Here is a 20,928-nt window from a genome sequence, read left to right as displayed (position 1 = left end):
GCTTCGGAAAGCAGAGTCCCCAGAGATGGTGCAACGTCATCTGCAGGTAACATCTCAACTGTTATTCGACTTGGCTTTTTCGATGAATGTGCCCAAATCTCACCTGGTGCCCTCTCAACGCAACCTGTTCATAGGGGTGGTACTGGACACTACTGTGTGTCGAGCATTTCCTCCTCCACAAAGAATTCTCGACATTCAGGAGATGATCCCTTCATTCCACAATGGAGCGGGTTTTCCAGTTCTGAAGGTCCTTCGCCTGCTAGGTCTGTTCGCCTCCTGCATTCTGTTGGTCAACCATGCACTCTGGCACATGAGGGCACTCCAGTGGTGTCTCCGCAGGCAGTGGTATCAGCACAACGGAGATCTCAGGGAGTCGACCAGGATCTCCAGAGAAGCTGCAGCGGATTTGTCTTGGTGGAACGTGGAGGGCAACCTGTCTCAAGGAAAGCCCTTTCATCTTCCTCCAACGGTGGCCACAGTAATATCTGATACCTCCACCCTGGGGTGGGGTGCTCATCTGGGGGATCTGGAGGTCAAGGGTCTTTGGTCTCCAGAGGAAAGATTGTCTCATATCAATCTTCTAGAATTGCGGGCGATACGTTTGGCGCTCAAGGCCTTCCTCCCTTCCCTTCGCGGTCAGTCGGTACAAATCCTGACGGACAACACTACCGCGATGTGGTATGTCAACAAGCAGGGAGGAGTAGGGTCGTACCGTCTCTGCAGAGAGGCGTTCCGGCTCTGGTCCTGGGCTCAGGACCATCGGATTTGCTTGATGGTGAATCATCTGGCCGGGGTGCTGAACGTACGTGCGGACAGTCTCAGTCGACAGTTTTCCGCCGACCACGAGTGGAGGCTTCATCCAGAGGTAGTTCAGCACGTCTTCCGGACGTGGGGGACTCCTCGGGTGGACCTTTTTGCCACTCTTGAACGCGCATTTCCCATCATTCTGCAGTCTCCAGTTTCCGATGCAGGGGGCGTTGGGGGGACGCGTTTCAGTTGAGTTGGGGCTCGCAACTCCTTTACACGTTTCCTCCCATACCCTTGATTCCTCGGGTTCTGAGGAAGATTCGCCAAGACCGGGCCCAAGTTATATTGATCGCCCCGGATTGGCCAAGAAGGGTGTGGTACACAGATCTACTTCACCTTTCATCGCACCCTCCGCTCCGTCTCCCTCTCAGGGCAGACCTCCTCTCGCAGTCGGAGGGGCAGGTTCTTCACCCCCACCTCCAGAGCCTGCACCTTCATGCCTGGAGATTGAACGGGGCAACCTGAGTTCTTTCTCTCTCCCGCCTGATGTGGTAGATGTTATTTTATCGGCCAGGCGACACTCCACCAAGTCTATTTACTCCTACAGATGGTCTATGTTTGTAAAATGGTGTGGAGAGAGATCCATTGACCCATAAAAAGCCCATCTTTCCAATGTGCTTCAGTTTGCTCTTTCCTTGGCCCAGCAAGGATGTGCTGTGGCCACGGTTAAGGGCTATTTATCAGCCTTATCGGCTTTCCTGTGTCTTCCAGATCAGCCGTCGTTATTTAAGTCTCCTATTGTTTTAAGATTTATCAAAGGTCTTAGTTACAGGTTTCCACCTACTCCCTTTGTAATGCCACAGTGGGACCTTAATCTTGTCTTAACTTTTTTGATGGGGTCCCCTTTTGAGCCCCTTCATAGCTGTCCTTTGAGGCTGTTGTCCTTTAAAACGGTCTTTTTTGTATCCATAACCTCGGCAAGGAGGGTGACTGAGTTTCAAGCTCTTAGTTCAAAACCCCCGTTTTTATCCTTACATGCTGAAAGGATGGGCCTCAGGACCAGGGCTGCTTTCCTACCCAAGGTAGTTACTCCCTTTCATCTGGGGCAGTCCATTACTCTCCCTGTGTTTCATCCTCCCCCTCACCCTTCCAAGGAGGAGGAAAGACTTCACCGACTGGACCCTAAAAGAGCTGTGAGCTTTTATTTGGACAGAATGAAGGATTTTCGTTTGGATGATCAGCTCTTCGGGGGCTATATTGGACACTCTAAAGGCAAGGCTGTGCACAAGCACACACTGTGCAGGTGGATCATCCTAGCCATCAAGATCTGCTACGCCCTTGCTGGTAAGGTTCTTCCTGAGGGTATAAGGGCTCATTCAACTAGAGCTAAGTCTTCTACCTCTGCTTTGGCCAGGGGTGTTCCTGTTGCAGACTTTTAAAAAGCCGCGACTTGGGCCTCCCTCCATACTTTCGCAAAGCATTTTTGCTTGGACTCTGAGATGAGGAGGGAGGGCCACTTTGCGCGCTCTGTCTTGCAGGACTTTTTGGTATAGGAAGGTGGACACCCTCCTCCGGGAGTGGGACTGCTGTGGGAATCTATTTACAAAGTGAGGAATCCACTGGCAGATGTATCCATCAGAAGAACAAGTTACTTACCTTCGGTAACGCTTTCTCTGGTGGATACAGTATCTGCCTGTGGATTCCTCACTGGCCCACCCGCCTCCCCGTTGTCCACCTTTGTATACCTTAAAGGATGCCTTGCTTGACATGTTGTTTTACATTGTATCTTCTTCTATCTGGTACACTTATAGGAAATGCTTTTGTTCTTTAGCTTTCCTTTTTGTATATGTACTATGTATATTTGTTCGAATGGTGTATACGGTGTATACTTTGAATCTGTTGTCGGTCCACCTGTTCGCCTCGGAGGCACGGAAAAAATTGTGTGGAACTGACATCATCACGCCGACGTGGCTCTCTTATGGCTCCGGTGATGTCATACGGAGTCGCGAGCGGAGCCGAGGTATTATGACGTCCGCGTCGGTGTGGAGAGCTGGGGAAAAAATTCTGTGGAATGCTGGCGCAGGGGATATTCACAAGGTGAGGAATCCACAGGCAGATATTGTATCCACCAGAAAAAGCGTTACCGAAGGTAAGTAACTTGTTCATCTGGTTCCCACTTTTTTGCTGGGGGCCCCTTGTGAGCCTCTTCAAAATTGTTCATTATGACTCTTCTCTATCAAACCAGTTTTTCTTGTTGCTATTAATTCTGCTAGGTGCATCGGTGAGTTGCAGGCACTGAGCATCAAATTCCCCTTCACCGCTTTCTACCCTGACGAGTTAGGCTTCATAATCAGAGCTGCTTTCCTTCAAAAGGTTGTGAGCCCCTTCCATCTGGATCAATCCCTAATGTTACCTTCTTTCTGTCCCCACCCTACTCCACCACCCTACCAAGGAGAAGCAGCAGAGGTTGCACAGGCTCCAAGAAGAGCGATGAGATTGTATATGGACAGCACAAAGGACTTCTGCAAGGATCACTAGCTTTCTGTAGGTTATGTGGGCATCAGGAATGGGAAAGTAGTACAAATAACCTTGTCTAAATGGATCATTTCATGCATCAAAGTCTGCTATGCTATTGCCCCAAAGGATCCACCCACAGGGCATTAGGATTCATTCTACAAGAGCCAAATCCACAACATCTGCCTTGGCTAGGGGAGTCCCTGTAGGTGACATATGCAGAGCGTTCAGTTGGTCGTCCCTTTACAACTTCGCAAGCACAATTGCCTGTATTCGGAGGTGAGGATGGATGGGCTTTTCACCCGATCCATGGTACAGAACTTTCTACTATAACCATCCATCGAGGCCCTCCATTATCTAGGCTAGTATTGCTAAGAAATCTGATGGTAGAATATCCATCACAAGAAAAATTTAGTTTGGTAACAATATTTCTTGTGGTTACTTTATATACCTGCAGATTCCTCACTGATTTCTCCCACCTCCCCGCTGATGGATGGTTATGGACCAATATAATAAGATCCCAAATTTTCTATTGTTGCACTACTTTCTTACCTGATGTTAGTCTCAACTTGCTACCCCAGCGGCACGGAATCAACAGATAAGAAACACATTGGCATAACCGTGGGTTTAAATTATGGGATTATTGAGCTTTCAGTGACATCACTTTTGTCATTGAACGGAGCCAGCATCCTCGACCATCGGGGAAGAGCCATGCAAAATGTTTTCTGGACTAGTCTAGTGCCTGGTGGAGAATTACAAATTAAGAGGTGAGAACTCTGCAAGTAGATAAAATATACATAAAAAATATCGTACTAAAAAGTAAGTAACGTTTTCATTTGACCTTCCTCATTAGACTTTAGTTTTCGCTGAATGAACTTCCTTTCCCCTCGAGCACTACTTTTACTTTTTTTTGCGGATTGCACACATTTTGCTCACAAATGTCACCTTTTCATTTTAAGTAAACAAGAATTTGATCCCTACCTTGTCATGTTCATCAGGTACTCGCAGCTGCTGAGTCTAGGTGCTTCCTGAGCACAAAGCACCTAAGCAGGTTTGGGTGCTGCTGTGCACAGGAAGCTATTGTCAGCAGAGGCACCTATTGCTTCTCTGTGTTCACTTTGCCACTCAGATCTCTCAACTTGCTTTACTCACAGAACCTGTGTAAGGCAGTTAGTTGGTTACTCTTCTCTCTCCATCATTGGCCGTTGTGGCAACCACATTCAAGTTCGGACCCTGTTGGGTCTCTTTCATAGCGTACCAGAGCATTACGTAAATAACAGCAACCCTTCTTCATTGTGAAAGTCTCTACTTGTCCAGGAGTGTCCCGAAGAAATTTACAATGTGGCACATAGCAGCAATGTTCTGAGAATTCCTAGGTAGCTGTGGCCGCTTGCTCTGTATTTTCGAATTCAAATGTTTTTTTTCTTTTTTGTAGACCAATCTGTTCTGTATGCGATTGCAGCCCACAATTAAAGTCGCGCGGTGCTTGCTAATTGCAAGAGCCGTATTGTAATGTACACCAGGTGTAGTAATTAGCCGCCAAGTGAAGGCTGCGTATTTGTCTGCTTCTGCTGCTGTTGCTGAATCCCCCTGTGTTTTTACACCATCAGATAGCTGGATTTAATTGAGGCCACATCAGATGAGGCATTACTGACACGTTTAATTGAATGAGCATCCAGGGAGATTTAACTCATAATATTGATTGGCTTTTAGCCACTTGCTCAGAAAGGTGTCTGGGTAGCTTATTAGTTGTTTTATTTACACCTTTATGCTAAGAGTACAAATCGGAAATCATGGTGCAATATGCTTTTGTAAGTACTCTTAACAACTTTTTAAAAAGGACGGATAATAAAAATGCTAATGTGTTTATTTTCTATTAGTAGCTGTATGTGAATATAAGCTGCATGTGTTTCGATAGCTACCGTGGCGACCTGGGCGTTTAGGAAAGGTCAGTAGTAGAAGTCCTACAGCCATAGAATGTGAGAGGCTCCCCATTTTTCGTTAACCGATGCAGCCTTTATGGTCTGTGAACACAGCTTAGATCCATGTGTACTAGGGCAAGCCGCATGTAATTTCGTGCTTGGTAGTCCTTTCTACGCCCTGCTTCTTGAACCCACGGAGCAGGTCCAAAAGCAGCCGGGAGCAGCTGCTCACAAAGTGGGAAGTTACAACACACCCAGCCTTGGTAAAATCAAGAGAAAAAAGTGTTCTCTTCGCTTCCGCAAACGGAGACAGGGGTGTAGAACATCCGTGATGCCATGATGCACAGGTGGGCCAGGCCTTATCCAAGTTGTTTTCTTGGAATTTTCAGGTGACTCTGCTGCAAGGATTGACTTATGGTAAAAACTTTTTAGGTATTAAAATTGAAAAAAAAAATGCTTCAGTCCCTTTTCAGACATGGTCGTTTTGCTTCATTTTACTATTTTGGAGTGTGGCGTGGGTTTTTCTACCATTTGGTGGAAAAGTGGAGCAGCTGAGCCACTAATCATGCACCTCTGTTCATGTAGAGAATACAGATCATTCCAGAATGGCTCCTGAAAGCACAAGTCAATCCTAAGAAGCAGAGGTATGGTGATCCATCCCCTCCCATAAGCACCAGTGCAGACTTGTGCAGCAATATTAAGAATCACCAGCTCTCAAAAAGGTGGCAAGTTCCATCATTCTGCACCTGGTGCGTGTTCCTGCTGCTGAATTCCTGTCTGCAAGCTGAGGCCTTTTTCGCTCTGCCGACTTGGCTATTGTGGTTAGTGATCGGCATGGCGGAAGTTCTCATAGGGTCAAGTCTGTTTATTCCGTCTGGCTGCGACACTGCACTACAGGCTTCGAAGAGACAGTAAGGAATCTGCACACATTGTGCTACCGAATTACGGACTGTGTATTCTGTATGAGAAGCTAATGCCAGGCATGTTTCTGCTCTTAGCAGCTGAGCAGTTTATATGACAACCATCAAACAAGGGGCCATGCTTCTGTCCAGGCCTCGTTTTGGGGAAGAGTAGCCCATGAAGTGGAAAAATACCATGACGACCTTCCAACTTTAGTTAGACTGCCCATTATTCTCTATTTCAAAGTTTGTGATTCTCCTACTGATAAGTACGCTACGTACAAAGAAGCCTATTTAAAAAGACTTTTAGCATGTATGTTTTTCGTTTCTGATGGATGCTTCTAACCACAGATTCCGCTCCCTGTGAATACCACTTGACACCCGATTGGATCAATAGATTTTTCATGGCATCGTGCTGGTAGGTGGTGTTCACTTCGTCCCGGACGGAAGTGACATCACAGCTGCATATAAGCACCACCCCTGCGTGCTGCAGTCCGTTTCTTTCTTTCTGCACCTTTGGACACTGATACGGAGTTCGCTCCCAAACATCTTTGGGGTTCTCAATCAACATTCCGAAATCACACCTGACTCCTTTGCCGGGGCTCCCATTCTTCGAAGCCATTATGGATATTGTGCAGTTTCGAACCTTCCCTCTGGGTCATTGAGCCTTTGATCCTGATGTTTCACCCTTGTTGTGGATTTCAGTGAGAGTGGCTCTGAGACTTAATGGCCTCCTGCATCCTGCTTGTTGACCATGCAATGTGGCACATGCAGACTCTGCAGTGGAATCTCAAGTGTCAGTGGGCTCAGTACCAAGGGAACCTGTCAGATTTCATCTTCATCCTCATTTTGAAGGAGACTGCAAAAGACTTACAGTGGTGGCTGCCTGCCTGCAATTGGACCAGGAACAGAGATCTGTCCCTACTCCACCGAGTGCTGATGGTTGTGACAGATGTATCACTGCTTAGTTTATGGAGGTCAGCGGGGAGATGGGAGGGGACGTAGGGCTCCGGTCTGTGGCGGAGACCAGCTCCACATCAAAATGCTCGATTTGGAGGCCATTCGCTTGGCGTTGAAAGCCTTCCTACAGTCCATCAAAGGGAGGCTGGTCCAGTTCCTTGTGGACATCCCCACAGCCATGTGGTATTGCAAAAAGCAGGGTGGATTGTGGTATCTGGTCCTGTGCTAAGAGGATCTGCACCTCTGGAACTGGCTGAGCCATCAGGTCATCTCCCTGGTTGTGAACCATCTGGTGGAATCTTTACATGCCAGGTTAAACAAACTCAGCTGGTGATGCTTAATGGATCATAAGTGGTAGTTGTACCCCCAGGTGGCACAGGGTATCTTCCAGCAATGGGAGAACCCCAGGTCGATCTTTTAGCCACTGCAGAGAATTCACAATGTCCACACTTTTGCACGCTTGAGTTTCCAAGAGAGCTATCTCTTTCTCTCTGGTAGACACATTATCACAGGGGTGTAGCTTAGGACTCCTGTATTCCTTCCAACATCTTCACTTCTGCTTCAAGTTCCGAAGAAGATCGCAAATGACTGGGCCCAAGTTAGTTTAGTGACTCTGGATTGCACCAGGACAGTGCATTACCCAAAACATTTGGACATGAGCATCTATCCTCTGATCAGGCTGCCACTGCTGGAAGATTGATTTTCTGTTGCAGCAGCAGGGCAGGGACTTGCATCTGGTCCATCACAATATATATTTCCGTGCGTGGAGATGGAGCGGTGGCAGTTTACTTAATTTGACCTTTCTCCTGAAGTCATAGATGCTATTTTGGTGATCAGGCACCTGTCTGACAAATTTGTATATTATGAGTGCTGGGATAGGTTTGAGGTCTGGTGTGGTTCCCACAATAAAAACCCAGGCAAAGCTGTTGACTGTCATTCTTTTTTGTTGTCTTTGGCCCAGCAAGGACTTGTAGTGGTCACTGTTAAAGGTTACTGGTTGGCCTTTTTGCGTTTACTAGACCAATCATTCTAGTTTGTCACCTGTTCTGCATTTTCTGAAGGGTTTAGTACGTATGTTTCCACCTAAAATCTTTGTGATGATTTAATGGGACCACAATGTATTCTTTATGTACCCATTTGAGCCAATGCATGACTATCCTTTGCATCTCCTGTCTCTCAATACAGCCTTTCTCATTGCGATAACTTCAGCTGATCATGTGAGTGAGCTGGGGTCTTTCAGTCCAACCTCCCTACCAACTTTTATTTCCAAACAGGCGTTACAGACCAGAGCAGCATTCCGGATAAAGGTTTTGATTCATGTCTTAAAACCTAGTACTTTTCCTTTATTCTATTCTCCATCTCTTCCCCGAAAGAGGAAGAGAGACTCCATCATTTGGGCCCCAAAAGTGTGTTGAGCTTTCGCATCGATCATACCTAGGACCACCAGGTGGCAATGATCTGTTTGAGGGATTGTCTGGGGCAAATAAAATGCAAGGTGGTGAGAAGCAGACCACATCACAATGGATAGTCCTCTGTATTAAGATGTGCTACGCAGTGGCCAAGAAGCAACCTCCAGTTGATATTAGGGCTCATTCCACCAGAGATTAGGCTGCTACCACTACATTGGTGTGCAGAGTACCTGTCCTGGATAGTTGTCAGGCTGCTACATGGGCATCATTGCACATGTTCACGAAGCACTATTGCCTTGGCAGTCATGCTTGTCGTGATAGGCATTTCACGTCTTCGGTCCTGTAGTATGGCTGGGTCCAAACTGGGGTGGTGTGGTGAGCAAAAGAATGATTGATTTAACCCAGATCCTCGTGACTGGGGTGAATGTTTGCATTGTTCAGCATTCCGTCCATCAATTGTTTCTTTTGCGTATGTTTTGGTCTGAGCCATTCCACAGCTCTGTTATCGTTGAAGGTACTGCACTGGTAATGACAATTGTTCCGGGGGCATGGAAAGATTCAAGCAGGAAACTGACGTTGGCGCATAGGGATGCCTCCTATATGATGCTTCCCTTCTGGGGTGGAACGAAGCCTAGACTTAGTTTGCACGGCGACAGCTGGCAATGCATGGAAACGCTGCAGTGAATGTTTTCTGGATCCAGACCGTACCTGAGGAATTTTCTAAAGGTGAGGAATCTGCGGTTAGAGTATCCAACAGAAAGAGTAGTACCAAATGTAAGTAACTTGTTCATTAGGGTGATTTTTATTTCCGTGCCCCATTGGCTGCTGACCTTCAAATGGCTGCTCAGCCTATCCGGGACGAGTGTATGCCACACTTTATCATCTTTTGAAAACCTTTAGCCAGTGGCTGCTTAAGTAAAAACTTGTGTCTAGTTAGTATCTATTTAGTGAAGTCTCATCTTTCATACGTCTTTTTGCAGGTATTGCTCCCTTATCCATGAAATGTATAGCGCTCTGTATGTTTTAGTTGTGTTCATTTCTACCCCTTCCTGGGTGATTGAACTTGGAACTCAATGCGGACACAGAGTTTCCCTCACGCTGTTAATGTTGCTCATGAACTGTGCAAAGCCATCCAAGAGGATAATTTTGGACACTATTGTAAAGCTACAAACAGAAGGAACATTATTTTTAATTTCAGGGGATCGCTTTGTGTCCGGGATCATCAGAGCTTACTGCCTCATGTTCACCATCAGGTTTTTTGTGGTATTACTGGCAATGATGCCATTTTCTTTCTCACTCTTGGTAACAAAGGATAGTGTTGACATCCTAAAATGTGACTCATCTGATATCATTAACCTAGATTAGAAATACCTATAGAAGTCTGTGAGCTCTGACACTTTGCCACAAACTGCTCCTTCAGGGTTGACGTACCCTTCTTTTCGGGCTGAGTCCATGTGGCCTTCTCATTTGGTTGTGAGCATCAACTTAGCAGAACCAGGCAAAGAAAGTGACGTTATACCTGTGTTTGTGTTGGTATGTGGTACTGAATATCACACGTGGCCTTCACACAACTGGGAAACTAAACAAGTCAAACTAGCAGTCCATACAGTTTTGAAAAGACGTGTGTTAGGATTTCCAAAGAACCAAAGAGAGAGTAACTAATAACCAGGAAGACAATGTTAAACAACCGAATTGCATATGGTTTTGGAGATTTACCAAACCTCTGATATGACCGTTCATTCATTACGTCTTTTAGGCTAAGAATTGCTGTCAGTGCTCCAGTGATTGATTATTAACTTTATTCGATTATTAAATAATAATTATGAAAGTACACCAGATAAGCAATAAATAACAAAACATGAACATATCAATCAGTTAAAAACCACAGCAGCTAATACAGATGGAAGTCCAACGTTGTAATTCATGCTGAAAACATCAAAACAAAGCATCAAAGGCTTCCGAAGGCGTATAGATGATTTCAAAAAGTAATACTTTAAAATATTCTTCAGAGGAGGAGAGCTATTGAAGTACGTTTAAAGCATATTTACACCTTTTGGTACCCGTTGTCTTGAAAATCGGTATTAAAAACAATCTAGAATAAGCAACATAGAATTTACAGGAAAGGGTACAATGTAATAAACTCTGTGGTGAGCATTCATCACATGAGCATAAGCAGATGGACCCGGAAAGTGCTTAATTCGTAAAAAGAAAAAACGTGCCAGGGCTCTAATCAGCAGGCCACTTCCGCTTGCACTGCCCATTACTGCTGTCAATTACAGTAACAGCATAACTAATAAGGCACACTCCTACAAGTGTGAAAATTCTGTCAATTTCAGGACCCCTAAGTTAAAAGAAGAGATTTCGCAGCAGGTATTAGTCAATCTTAATGTATATTGAATTAATAAACAACAGTTGTGCTCATCTCTGAATTTAAAAAACAGCGCCGCCATGTGGCAGACTGTCATAATTACCGGTGCTGACAATTAAGTTCCGGTGCTGAGCACCGAAAACCACAGGCTCAAAATAAGCACTTGACCCGGAGTCAAAATGATTCAGGGGAAAGCTCAGTAGCCATCTAATGGAGCCACGTCTGAACCTGGTTAAAGGAGACCGTTCCCAAGGACTAATTATCTGATAAAGACTACTAGCCGCAGATTCCTTAACATAGAATTATCCCCAGGCGTGAGACTAGATCCGGACTTTTTTTGCCACAGCATCTCTGCGCGCCGAGGGGCGTCACCACGCGACTCCACCCTAACGTCCGGGGGCGTGACGTTAGCGAGGTCACATAAGTCCCACCCCCGGTGGGCTGACGTCAGTTTCCTTCTTTTTCGCGTGCAACGCGGATCCGGAGTGAGTTCCCTTGACCTGTTTTCAGGCCTTTTTTAACGCCTTTGCGTTGGGAACAGTGTGCAATGTCTTCGGGTTGCAAGACGTGTGCTTCTTGTGCGCATCAGATGTCGGGGACGGACCCTCACCCTATTTGTATGTGGTGTTTGGGCGAGCACCATGATTCTACGGACTGCGACGCTTGTCAGAATCTCAAGCCGAAGTCCCGGCGGGAGCGCCGGATAAAATTGCTTTTGGCCCGCTTGTCCAGATCGGTCTCGTCACAGCGTCCGTCTCCTACCTCGGAAGGGTCCAGAAGCCACCGATTCCGGCTGCGGCATCGTCCTCCGCCGAGGCCCCATGGGCGTCGTTCGCCCGCCGGTAAGTCCAGCAGCTTGCCACCAAGGCCTTGTCCTCCTTCTGCAGAGGGCGCGGGTTCCTCTCAGGATGTGCGCCCTAGCCCGTCGCCAACCTATCCGCCGTTTCCTGGCATTGGGGAGACAAGGGCCCAAATGAAGGCCTACGCTACGGCTCTGCAGGCTTCTTTGGGACCTCTTCCTGTGACGTCCGCAGATCCCTTGCCATGCGTGGGGCCTTCTGCCGACGAGTTCGGCTTCAGGTGTTGGAGGTGTGGTGTCGTCGAGGCGCGGCCCTACAGGGTTCCCCTCTTTGACCCACGGCATCTCTGCCTCGCCGCAAAACCCCGTGGGGTTCCCTGTGGTGTCGCAGGAGGTCGTCTGGACTCACAGCTCGTCCCTGAGTCCCCCTTGGTCCTCTGGGCAGGCAGCTGTCTTACCGGAGGCCGAGCCGACGCCTTTCCAGTGCCGACGGCTTTCCTTCCCGGCCCTGACGGCACCGCGGGTGGAGGCCGGGACCCGATGCGCCTCCCTGAGTCCCACTCGGTCCTCTGCGCAGGTGGCTGCCTCGTCTGAGGTCGAGCCGGCACCTTATCGGCGCCGTTCCTTGGCCGCTTCGGCTCCAACCCACCCCTTTCTCCCATGAGGCACGTGGTGGTGGAGGTTGACTCGGCACCCCTGGTGGACACTTCAGCCCTGAGCAAGGACACACCGGTGCCCATGGCGGACTCCCCGGCGCCGTCCAGACGTCAGATCGTCGACTCTTCTCCGGATGTCCCTTCCTCCCCAGAGGATTGTCGTCTCCTTGTCTCCTCTTCACCGGAGACTGGACGCCGCGTCATTGCCTTTTCCCCGGCGTCTTCCAGGGCGGGTTCTATGCCGTCTCCGCGTCCACAGCCCTTGCAGTTGATTGCCCTGCAGGCTTCTCTGCCTTCTCCTGAGACCCCTCAGGCCCCTCACTCGTCCATGGGTCTTCCATTCTACAGGGGCTGGCTGTTTCTTCCTCCAGCAGGGCACGGGGACGGGCGGCTTAGTTTGCAGCCTTCGCCCACGGAAGAGTTTCTCTCTCCCCCACGACCCCCTACGGAGGCGAGTGTAACCTTTGTCCGGGCCATCTCCACGGCCTCCGGCATTTTGCAAATGGGCAACCCGGTAGCTCCACTCCCAACGGACCACTTGTTGGAGGTTCTCCACCAGGACTCTGGTGGAGGGGAGCCGCTTCTTCCATTTGAAGCTTCGCTCCACAACTCTCTTCTAGGGACCTGGGGGCGTCCTGCTACGGGGGAATCTGGTGCCTCAGCCGCTCCTCCACCGCCACCGTCCTGCCCCGCACGATCCGGTCTGCCTTTTTTTCCCCACCCATCTGCCCAGGGCCCTGTCCTGCAGACTGCTTTTCCTTTCTTGCCTTCAGTGTTGCTCCCTCCGTCACGGGAGGCCCGGTGGTTAGACTCCTGAGGGCGTAACATTTTCGCTTCCACTAGTGCTGCTATGCGCGCGCTCAACACACTTTGTGTGTTAGCCAGGACTACCTCCGACCTATGGGATTCCGCGGAGTCCCTTCTGTCTCGCACCTCCCACGAAGGTGGCCGCGCTGATCTGCGACACCATGTGCAGGATGGTCGGGAGTTAGCTGCATTTATTCTCCGTTCGGCCTTGGATGTCTCCGATTCTCTCGCCCGCGCTATGGCGAGTTCTGTGGCCCTCCGCCGCCATGCTTGGTTGCGGGATAGCGTCTTTCTGGAGAATATTCTTATTGACCTGCCTTTTGATGGGATTCTTTTATTTATCACCCACGGGCCCCGCTATTCAACGACTCCTTGCGGGGCTCTGTCCTCCTCCCCCTCCGTAAGCTTCGGCTTGTCGGTCCTCAGGTGTCTTATAGGAGGCGTTTCTCCCACCTTTCTCTTTGGGCCTAGTGTTTCGGTTGGCCCGTCTGTGGGCTGTGTGTGGCTTGGAATGCCTTCAGGGCCCTTAAGTTTGCCCCTCTGTACTTTTGGGTGCTGGTACAGCCCTTAAGCTTTTGTGGTGTGTGAATTTTGGCTGTTAGTGAAGCCGTATAAGTCCTTAGGTTGGACCATCTGTGTATTTTTTGGCTGATTGGTAAGCCGCCTGTGGTGATACCCACAGGTCTTTTTTGTTCTTGACCTCTGCTGCGGGTTTTCCTAAGAGGTATTCCCCTCTTGTTTTGGGATGTGTCATACCCTAGGTGGGGTACTTGTCGGCTATTGTATAGCTCTGTCCTAAGCTGGGCGGGTGTGAATACCTTCTCTGGTTCATCACGTTTCCTGGAGTCACTGTATACCGCTTGGTGCGGTCTTTTTTCTTCCGCTCCAAGTTCTGTCCTGCTCAGTATCCGATGGTATTTCTATCCTTCCTCTACAGGGCTTGTCTGTAGTACGTATTGCCCTTTATTCCTGCGGGCTATCTGCTTCTGTGCGTTTTGCCTTCTCTCCTCAGCCTCTGGATCACCGGACTGACTTTTGTCATGCTGTCTACGGCGTCGTGTCTTGGTGTTTCCACCTTATTCTCCGACTTTTCGGCCTGGTCCTCTGCCTTGTGTTCCAGGGGGGCTAGGTTTTTCCTGGTGTTCTCCTGTGTTCTGGTTGACGGCTTAGGTCTGCTTCATGGGCCGGATTGTGCCACTGGGATGGTCCTTCTCTGGGGCTTGTTTTGGGGTTCCCTTGCCTCTGTCTTCGTCTTGCGCTCGGCTGTTCTGGGCACACTACTTCATAGTATTTACCAGCGGCCTGCTGCGCACGACTAGTCGTTATGGTTCACCTCCGTGGGCCTCGGTGTGTACCCGTGTGCTCCTGTCCCTTGCTTAGGTGGAGCTTTGCGCGACTGTGTCTTCCTTTTTCCGTATGCGCTTATCGGCTGTGGGGCCGTTCCTGCCTTGTCCCCTGCCTCGGGGCTGATGCCCGTTCAGCTGTCCCCTTCGCTGTGTGTGTGTTCTCCTGAGGCGGGCTCTGCTTCCGTTCCACCTCTTCTCCTTGGATTTTGCGGGTGGTTCTTTTCTTCCTCTGGTACTCTCTCGGTGCCGTCTGCCCTCCGGGTTTTCTGGCGGACACCCTTTGCCCCTCGGGTAGGCTAGTGGTATCCTGGCCTTCCCTTCTTACTTCTGCTGGTGAGGGCTGGGCCGTCCTTCCTGTCCCCATGACACATCTCCTGTTGGGGCCCTGTGTTCTTCCAAGCTGGTGAGGTTCCCTCGCAGACCCTCCTCCCCTCTGGGTATGGCTAGGGTATCTATTCTACGATAAGGAATCTGCTGCGAGTAGTCTCTATCAGATACAAGTTACTTGCCTTTGGTAATGATGTATCTGGTAGAGACGATTCTAGCCGCATATTCCTTCACGGCCCGCCCTTCCTCCCCGTTCTGCGAGGACCTTTCAGCTGGTCTTCTGCACTCGCCTCCCTCCAGGTGGCTTTGTCTTCTGCGGGTGCCCTCTTTCACTTCCTCCCTGGCAGGATTCTTTGTTCTGTTTATTTGTTCCACTTCTTCCTTTCTGGTAATTGGACGGTAGGTTCATGTGTACTTCTGCATCCCTACACCCTGGTTTTCCAGTGTGGGGCCCACTTTTAATCTTCTCCCTTTTTTCATTGCTTGGGGTTTCTGACTCTGCTGCAGTCCTCTGGGTTGGGGTCTCTGGCTGTACCTCAGCCTTTAGTTCTTTACGGGGGATACGACACTCCTTGGTGATGTTGTCTTGGGGTAATTTGTCGTTACTCCTCTGTTCCGGACTTGTTGCCCTCCACTGTTCTAGATTGGGGTTGCAGAATTTCTGTTGTCTGCCACGACATTTTTCACATGTTTTTCTGTCTCTGGGGAAGATATCGCCTTCGCTTTGCAGGGTTGCTTCTCAGAGCGGTGCTCTGTTCTTTCCCTTCCATGACTTTCCGTAACGCACTGCTTGGCACTGTCCCTACTGGTGCTGTTCCTCACCATTCTGTTTCACTGATTTTTTCGCACACTGTTCCCATACTTTCACAGTCTTTGTTTGTGATGGCTCCGAGTTGTGGCGCGGAAAAGTTATCCGAAGAAAACTGACGTCAGCGCGCCGGGGTGGGACTTTTGTGACCTCGCTGACGTCACGCCCGCGGACAACGTCAGGGCGGAGTCGCGTAGTGCCGCCCCCCTGGCGCAGAGATGCTGTGGCAAAAATAATTACGGATCCAGTCTCACGCCTGGGGATAATTCTACGTTAAGGAATCTGCGGCTAGAATCGTCTCTACCAGATACATCGTTACCGAAGGTAAGTAACTTGTACATCAGGTCTAGATATGTTTCCAAGCCACAAGTGGTATGAAATATTCCCTATTCCCTATTAGTAGACTTTTTAAGCTCTACTGCAAGCCTATCCCTCGTCCTCGCTTCCATAAAGACCTATTTTACCCGGGCTTTATCTTTACTCGAGATTTCCGTAGGGTTTGTTAACTGAGAAGGCCTACCCAATTAGGCAAGACCAGTCCTAATGTAAGAGATCAATGGTACCTTTAAGCCTTCATCACACAACAGTCCCGGATTATGTCCTTTTTCAAAAAAGTATGCTGATTATGCCCGGAGGACCACAATAATAACAAGGGGTTTAGCCTTATTTGGTCCTCCCAGCATCCTGCACTTAATTCTTCATGGATGGCATTATTGGGGCTGTTAAGAGGCACCCCGAGGAGATGGCCTAGAACTCGATTCTCTTCGATCTGAAGGCTACTCACATTTCTATAGCCCCAGCTGCATGGCCCCAAAGGTCAAAATCAGGATGCTTTTCCTATTATACGTTTCCAGCAGAGGGGCTATGTTCACCACCAGGTTGAACAAGAAACCTACAGACTGAGCAAACCCTAGTTTGCTATTCAGCAAACTTGAATCCTATGTACCATAACCGCCAATAGTCACACCCAAGTAGGGAAACTGATAAGCCCTTTCAAGTGAATGAATAGAATTTCAACCTGAGTCGCTTTCGCAGCGGAAGAAGACAAGACTCCTTAAACATATTTTTCTAGGCAGCATTGCTTGCTGAGGGTAAGAGTAGGTGGTGTGGACCAATACCTTCTAAAGCGTTGTGCACCAATAGCACTGCCCTAAATTGTACCTGTTTCTCAATGGACAGCCAGTGCCAAACAATTGGTCTTCGTAATAGACCCAGTCTTTCTAGATACTTGATGTGTCTCTTTGGCCTACGTAGAAGGTAAAGTTTGATGTTCGAGAGCAACTCAAATAACTGATGGAGGGACTGATAATGTACTAAGAAAATGTATCCTCAAAGTGTAACTGAAAGCAGATGGTTTAGAATTAAAGAAGAAATGTCAGTGGCATGGGGTAAGAGATCCAAATTGTAAGCGCTACCTAAGACATTCCGCTTAATGAAATGCTTTTCTGCTCGTAGCTGCTAAGTGAGGAATGAAGGCAGACACCCTGTAGCGCAACACTACAGTGCACCTTGTAACCACTCCTTCACAGGGTGGGATTCTCCCCAGGGAGAAGAACGCTGGAAAGCATCCGGCACATGCTTACAGAAATAGGACGCTAACTAGCTACACCCCTCCAAAAGCCACAGATTGGCTCTAGTACAAGACAAACTAAGCACAAATACTGTTAAAGTTGGCATAGGTTCGAGGGACCTTTTATTGACGGGGTTCAGCACTTGCGAGTCCTCTGCCTGGGTGCAGTTGAACCCATTGAACGTATGCTTATTAGTGTTTCTTGGAAGCTTATCTTACAAGACAAGAGTTGATGAAAATGAAACCAGTGCTTGGACGGTGCCTGAGAGTTAGTGGGATGACAAAAATGTCCTAAGATGTACAAGTTGGTGACATACGCCATGAAACGTAGAGACTGCTAGCCCAACATGGCTTTCTTTACAGTGACTATTAGTTGCGTATAAAATGTCATTAGATGCTTTGGAAATTACACACCGTTGTTGCTTATGGTAAATTAAGCCACTGTAGGCTACTAACCTTTTTTTCTCAGATTAGCGAGGGGTAGATGTCAACGATTTGTTGGACCAGCATTTTTATTCACGTTTCTTAAATACTGAGCACGTTTTGTTTACTACCATGTAGCAACCCTGTCTTTATACTTTATTCATTTCTGCAAATGCAATTTATTCAATTTTTTCACGAGGTTGATTTTTCAAAACTTGTGCATAATTTTCTTTCATACTGCCTGCTTTTCTTTGCTTATTCTATGCATGCAGTTGTTTTTTTCTTTATTTACTTTGGTTATGTCCGACCTCTGTCGATCTCTCTAAATAATCAGTTTGGCAAATATCGGCAGGCAACTGGAAATAGACAACGTGGCCTACACTGTTTGACCTCGCAGTTCTAATAATCCATCCCTCTTTAAAATGGCCATTTCACATTTTGATTATAATTTAGATGTACCTGCAAATATTTATTTTCTGTGTGACTGGCTGAGTATACAAACATAAGTATCTGTGTGATTACTGTGTCAAGCTGATGAAATGTGTGCTTTAGATATTGCTACAGCACATATGAACAGGAGAACATGGGAAATAAAGGAAGGTCACCACCTACTTTCCAGTGTTTCGAATAATATTTTTTTTTAAAAAGGCCTTTGGCAAAATGCATGGCCCTCTGCCCATGACGTTTTGGAAACACATGTGACATGCAGTTACTTTTTAAACAATGGTCCATCGCACCGGTCTTCATTGACGCACATCCCATTGTTTCCCGAAGCGCTGCTCACCTGCTCTGTTCCCTGCAGTTTCCACTGGCCTGCCGATGCTTCTCATGCTCCTTTCTCTTGCAGCTGCTTTTTGCTTCTTTATGATAATGGGGTCTTCCTTCTCTTGTCCTGTCGTCTTTCTTGTCCCCTTCCTGTGTCTCCCTTTCTTTTCCCATTTGTTTGGGTTCCTGTTGTGCCCACTCAACAGTATCTCCTCCTGCAGACGCCGCTGATGTTCACAGACCAGGCCCAGCAGGATGTCATCATGGTCCTGAAGTTCCCCTCCAACTCCCCTGTCACTCACGTGGCCGCCAACACCCAGCCTGGGCTGGCAGCACCCGCAGTCATTACAGTCACTGCCAACCGGCTCTTTGCCGTCAACAAGTGGCATAACCTCCCAGGTAAACAAACATATTCTCTTTCAAAAAATTGTTCTCTTTAACTGTTCGCCAATAAAGTGAATTCCACTTAACGTTATGATAGGTTTGTTTTGGCATATTACAGTCAACAACACATGACCATAGTTTATTTGGCAGAAACTTCAGTTTTTTTTTAATGAGCTTATGAAAATGTATTTTGTTCGCCTTCTTTTTCCTATCAACTCCAAGTGAAATTCATTTATAAAAAAAAAAAAAACTGCAGCGCTAAAGATGTACATGCCTTAACAGATACTGAATTTTGAAACTCGAGTCGAATCAGTATGTTTTATGCGATTCTCTGTAGGAAGAACCTTGTTTGGATTCAATTTTTCACCTTCTGGGTTTCCTTTTCATCAAATTTCATTAGTAAATAACATTTTCTGAAGCTGCTGCGTTTGTACGCTCCAGTATGATTCTGGTCTTGGCTCAGGGTTTGCATTAAAAAAAAAAAGTCAAGGAAATGCCAGCCGTTGCCGTCAGATTATCAGAATCTCGCATAGTTTTGGTGTATATAGTTGAGCCTATGCTCAAGCTGTTCCCTTTCGCAGTATATCATTAGTCCATTACTGGTCATCTTTCCTTAAACTGTCTCGTACAGATATGCTCTTTACTCTCTGACACACGTGTTCCTAGGGCTCTCTCAATAATACCTTGGAGAGCAAGGCCTCCTTTGAAAATAATTCGCTTGAGGTAAATTCTACTGCTGTTTATCCCAGCTCATTGATTGATTGATCACAGAATTATTAAGTATGCAGCTCCCCCAAGGGGCGTGTTGTGCTCAAGTCCGTGTTAAACCATGCTGCTCCTAAGTTGATTGATTTCTACAGCTTGTGTTACTCAGATGGTCATAGGAGGTCTCTAGGCTTTGTTATAGGCTGAACCAGAGCCTTTTTTTAAAATGTGTGTGTCCTATGATATCACGTTTATTTTTCCTCAGACAAAACCTGCTGTTAATTATACTTAATATTAAAGTAGTCATTCTAAAGCACTCTGCTGCCCCTGTGGCTTGATCAATTGTGTATAACATCTACAAATTAATAAATACATTCTTTAGTCTCCCGCTAAACGCTCAACAAGGAAGGACTAAGTGTGATTCCTGAGTGAAGAAAATTCTAGTCTCTAACCACCAAAATGGCTAATAATTTGTTGGTTCGTCTGAGGAATGTAGAACTATCCCAGAGCTCAAGATAGAGTGTTCTATTCTCAAAAAATGTAAAATTATGGACGTAGTTTTACATCTGCTGGTATGTACCTTTACATGTTTGTTCCTTTTCAACAAAATGTTCACTAGTACACATAAAAAGCTGTGCCAGGCACAGGCTTAGGGACTAGTGGGAGAATTCCAGCAGGCTCCTATTATTGCTGCACTGCAGATTTCTACTGTGGAGATGGGCCCCCTGAACAAACGCACATTTTTTTTTCTTCACAGAGCCTTCTCCATAATTTTCCCTGTGGAGAAAGCTGTTCCATCCATTCCCCTTCCCATCTTTGAATGGGAGTTACTCCAGCCCCTTGTTGGAGTAAATCTCTGACCATTTTCAAGGACTGATGAATTTGATCAAAGTTTAAGAATACCCACAGACATAAATGTTTGTGGGCTTTCCCAAACTTCCAAGGCAAACCATACCTTGGAACACTCTTTCGCCACACCTTGAGTTGGGTTTACTATTGTTGTTTTCTCCACACTTGTTCCTGAAAAATCCACTGTAGTACATTCATTTACTCTGGCCTGAAAGCCCTTGGTGATTTTCTGCTAGGCGTAAATACGTTTACGGCTGAAATACCTTTGTGAAAAGGCCTCAATGTTATTTTCTCCCCTATAGATTGTTTGGGGCACAATCATGTTGGAACTGTAAAGACAAGCCCAACATTTTAAATGTAATTCTTATTCACATGTAATCACTGTAGCTTCACCTGCACCTGAGAACTTTAACCCTATTTTTTATGCTCTAGAGAAGTATAACTATATCTCTTGCTTGTAACATATAAAGCATGTGATAGTGCTTTTAGTCTTTGTGTAATAGTCCTCAGTATAGATCATTGCCTATTCAGGATCTAATTGAGGACCGGTGCTGAACTCCCAGAAACTGCATCAATGTCTAAAACACTAAGCAATAGAAGGCGCAGCTTCTTGATACCTTTGAGTTTTTGCCTCTCAGGCCCTCATCAAAGATGACCATATTTGTACTGT

At 47.2% G+C, this 20,928-nt stretch overlaps 1 protein-coding gene across 3 annotated transcripts in view; it reads left to right on the top strand.

The window, feature by feature from the left end:
* LRBA (LPS responsive beige-like anchor protein) overlaps nucleotides 1-20,928 on the top strand; it is a 2,426,603-nt gene that overhangs the window by 2,159,201 nt on the left and 246,474 nt on the right. For 2 of the 3 annotated variants that reach the window (XM_085641653.1, XM_085641652.1), the window contains exon 50: nucleotides 18,527-18,719. In XM_085641653.1, coding sequence (XP_085497779.1) covers nucleotides 18,527-18,719 — 193 coding nt within the window. The remainder of the gene's footprint in view (nucleotides 1-18,526; nucleotides 18,720-20,928) is intronic. The other variant, XM_085641654.1, reaches the window with a different exon arrangement.

Source organism: Triturus cristatus, chromosome 2_2, assembly GCF_964204655.1.
Source record: "Triturus cristatus chromosome 2_2, aTriCri1.1, whole genome shotgun sequence".
In the NCBI taxonomy this organism is placed as follows: Eukaryota; Metazoa; Chordata; class Amphibia; order Caudata; family Salamandridae; genus Triturus; species Triturus cristatus.
This window is presented reverse-complemented; position numbering and strand designations above follow the sequence as displayed.